The sequence below is a fragment of the Diaphorina citri genome, unplaced genomic scaffold (genome assembly GCF_000475195.1).
Source record: "Diaphorina citri unplaced genomic scaffold, Diaci psyllid genome assembly version 1.1 scaffold1563, whole genome shotgun sequence".
Taxonomy (NCBI): Eukaryota; Metazoa; Arthropoda; class Insecta; order Hemiptera; family Psyllidae; genus Diaphorina; species Diaphorina citri.
In genome coordinates this window covers 1,108-5,048 of record NW_007378989.1, presented here as the reverse complement: position 1 = coordinate 5,048, position 3,941 = coordinate 1,108, and the positions used below count along the sequence as shown (strand labels likewise).

Genomic DNA, 3,941 nt, shown 5'->3' with positions numbered 1-3,941 from the left:
AGGTCTAAATTTTTCCCAAACCCCAAATTCCCCTTTTTTTTTTTTTTTTTTTTTTTTTTTTTATGGAAAGGTTTGAGGTGAGATGCAATCGTGTTATACTGCTATATCTACCTCACCTTCACGACAAAATTTATAACCAACGTCAGGTATTGTAGTGGTTCTGTTTGAAAAAAAAAAAATAATAATAAATAAAATACCGGAAAGAGGTTTGAAAAACATTCCGAGTACGGGTACTCAAGAACACTGAAGAGTGAGACAGCATTAAGCAGAAAAGAACCGTCCATAAGGGGAATAATTGCCTTATGGATGGTTCTTTTCTGCTAAATGCTGCCCAATTAACACAGTTCGAATTAATTTGAAAATTCACAAATTAGATTTACATACAGACTACAAAACAACCACCATTCTAGTTCTACTTTTTAAATCTACTTACTCTAGACTACTTACGACCCTGGCTGTCGCACGAACCCGTGACCAAGGGACTGTGAGTCGGTTACCTGTTGCTGATAGATGGGATGGAGGGGGGAGGTGGAAGAACAGGTGGAGGAGCCACTGGAGGACATATTGGATTTGTAAGGAGAGAAATGATTCACGTCATAGACAGGATAGGAGGAGTGGAGAGGAGAATATCTGGGGATAGAAAAGATCAGTGTTAATTAGGGACTTTATCACGGATACCTACCTCATCCTTCATTGACATTTCGACCTTGAAGAAATTTTTCGCCAAGATATTTCGGCGGCTTTTGTTTCGATGTGGAAACGCACCTCAAGTTAGAGTGCATTGAAAGATCTTGAAAGCTCTTCTGGTGATGGGATTTTTGCCGCCCACGCGACGGCTTTCAAAATAGAATTAAATCAGCTGTTTGGAAATTGAGAGAAAGGATTTTCAAGCTTTTCGATTCAAGGTCATAGAGGACTTTTCTTTAGCAGATTTTCTTCTAGAGCAGCCAGTCTAGTTAGCTCGGTGGGTAGAGTTGTAAGCGCTAGGCCGCGGGTTCGATTCCCGCCCGGGGCGGATTTTATCTTGAACTTGAGAGAACCCTATTTTTGGGGATGTGGCACCTATTGTTAACCTATCCGCACCCCACTTTGGATGCCTTGTTTATCCTGCTCGAATGTGACTAAAGTCCCTTTACCCCTAGTACCTATTTCCTACTACCTACCTATGTTGATTGTGAAAACGGAGCATGTTGCATATATCGTTTAAATATTAGGCACTCATACAAATTACTAATCAGCTCCCACTGCGCTCGCCTTGCACGCGGGAGACCCGGGTTCGATTCCCGGCGGGCTCAAGAAATTTGTTTGAGAGAACCCTATTTTTGGGGATGTGGCACCTATTGTTAACCTATCCGCACCCCACTTTGGATGCCTTGTTTATCCTGCTCGAATGAGACTAATGTCCCTTTACCTCTAGTACCTATTTCCTACTACCTATGTTGATTGTGAAAACGGAGCATGTTGCATATATCGTTTAAATATTAGGCACTCATACAAATTACTAGTCAGCTCCCACTGCGCTCGCCTTGCACGCGGGAGACCCGGGTTCGGTTCCCGGCGGGCTCAAGAAATTTGCATCATGCAAATGATTGATTCCATGACTGGCTGTTGCGGGCCCACTCAGCCTCGTAAGGAAAATGAGTAGCTATGACCTATGACATATAAATGCGCATAGCGACCGGTGCCAGCATGGTAGGTAAACATTGGATTTTAGGATTCTTGAGATATTGGGAAAATCCTACAATGCTGCAGTGAGCACCAAAGTTGTGACATAATAACACAAAGAAACTGCATTTACATATAGGATTCTTGAGATATTTGGAAAATCCTACAATGCTGCAGTGAGCACCAAAGTTGTGACATAATAACACAAAGAAACTGCATTTACATAGACAAATAATTGACATACCTAGGTCTGGGATTGAATGCAGCAACATTATCTACCACGTATCCAGAGAAAGGTTTCAATATGGGGTAGGCTTGATTGAATACCATAGGATAGCAATCTTTAACTGAAACCAAATTGAGATATTGGGAAAATCCTACAATGCTGCAGTGAGCACCAAAGTTGTGACATAATAACACAAAGAAACTGCATTTACATATACAAACAATTGACATACCTAGGTCTGGGATTGAATGCAGCAACATTATCTACCACGTATCCAGAGAAAGGTTTCAATATGGGATAGGCTTGATTGAATACCATAGGATAGCAATCTTTAACTGAAACCAAGCAAAGATACCAGAAGATTAAGGGGGAGTCACCCTTTACTCGAATACAACCGCCAAACACAGTCCCTGGGAATTTAGGAGCCAAGCGATAATATAATATACTTAAAAGATCTGCCTGAAAATTGCCTGAAAGTAGGAGCTCCGGGTACCTACTTAAAAAATCTGCTTATACTTTAGATTATAAATCTGCCAAACACAGTCCCTGGGAATTTAGGAGCCAAGCGATAATATAATATACTTAAAAGATCTGCCTGAAAATTGCCTGAAAGTAGGAGCCCCGGGTACCTACTTAAAAAATCTGCTTATACTTTAGATTTAGACTTTTAGATTATAAATCAAGTTCAGAGCCGAAGAAACTTCAGAATTCATTAATCTGCCTGGAATTGAACCCGGGACCTTCGAAATGTAATATAAAATGGAAGTCTAGTGTGATGCCCCTCGGCCAAGGAAATTCCTTAACTAGAAATCTTATCTCAAAACTTTTGGGAGTACCTACCTGTAGGCTGTAGGTAGGTAGACATTTTCTTTTATTGGTTTTACACCCGATAAACGGGGAATTTCAAAACCAATAGGTTACGATCCCATTAATTTAACCCTAAACTTACTCGTCATCAATTCTCTCGTCCAAAACCTTCGAAATGTAATATAAAATGGAAGTCTAGTGTGATGCCCCTCGGCCAAGGAAATTCCTTAACTAGAAATCTTATCTCAAAACTTTGGGAGTACCTACCTGTAGGCTGTAGGTAGGTAGACATTTTCTTTTATTGGTTTTACACCTGATAAACGGACGATTTCAAAACCAATAGGTTACGATCCCATTAATTTAACCCTAAACTTACTCGTCATCAATTCTCTCGTCCAAATATCCCTGGTGGCCATGATCTTCATTTCCAGCTCGAAATGTTGAGAGTTATCCACTGTGTACAGTCGAGGGTTAATCACATCTGAAAAAGAAATGGTGGAGAGTGAACTTATGCTAGAAAAGTGAAGTTACCAACCTAGTTAGCTTGATTGGTAGAGCGTCTGCCTTGTAAGCGCTAGGCCGCGGATTCGATTCCCGTCCGGGGCGGATTTTATCCTGAACAGATAATGCTCGTTGTCGGAACGACTGGCTTTCTCCTGTCCTTTCTTCTTTTTCTCTTCGATTTCGGGAAGATAAGACTTTGGCAGAAAAAAAGAGAACTTACCAAGTTCTTCATTTTCCGGAATTGAAGAGGGGGACTGTCGGAACCTGTGAAATACAATAAACAAGATCAGTTTATTATTTGTTAGGACAGACAATAATCTCTCATTTTATTTGTGTACCTATTCTTATCTTAATCAAAAAACACATACCTAATTTCTAGGTATGTTAGATAAGTGGTAAACACCTAGATATGTACAAACCTAGTAAACATTACTTTAGTAGCCAAAACAATACTAGTAGGTATACCTAGTTAAATACTTACCGCAGTTGGGGATCAAACCCTGGACTACCTACCTGCAAAAAAAACCTTACCGGGTGTCGCTAAAGTCTCCACCAGTCAGGTATATAAGCATCAACTTGTCCACCAGAGGGCTCATCCAGATCTCTTGAGCCTCGTCTTCCCTACATAACGTACTGTAGGGTGTGTCCACACTGTAAGGGACATTGACATCCATCGAGTATTTGTTCTCTCGCTCCTCGTTATACTGAAATGGAAAAAAAATGGAGCCAAGTTAGAGGA

General features: G+C 40.6%; 1 protein-coding gene across 2 annotated transcripts; it reads right to left on the bottom strand.

Annotated features, from left to right (window-relative positions):
* Window positions 1-411: 411 nt before the first annotated feature.
* Window positions 412-3,902, bottom strand: LOC103516405. 2 transcript variants are annotated; one of them, XM_008481368.2, is made up of 5 exons: window positions 3,734-3,902; window positions 3,423-3,466; window positions 3,075-3,179; window positions 2,124-2,226; window positions 412-630 (listed from the first exon to the last, which is right to left on the bottom strand). In XM_008481368.2, exons 1-5 carry the CDS (start codon window positions 3,874-3,876, stop codon window positions 444-446), a joined length of 582 nt encoding a protein of 193 aa, XP_008479590.2. In that variant the 5' UTR covers window positions 3,877-3,902; the 3' UTR covers window positions 412-443. The 2 variants fall into 2 exon arrangements, with proteins under 2 accessions (XP_008479590.2, XP_026684616.1); XM_026828815.1 differs by lacking the exon at window positions 2,124-2,226 and adding an exon at window positions 1,910-2,012.
* Window positions 3,903-3,941: the final 39 nt, after the last annotated feature.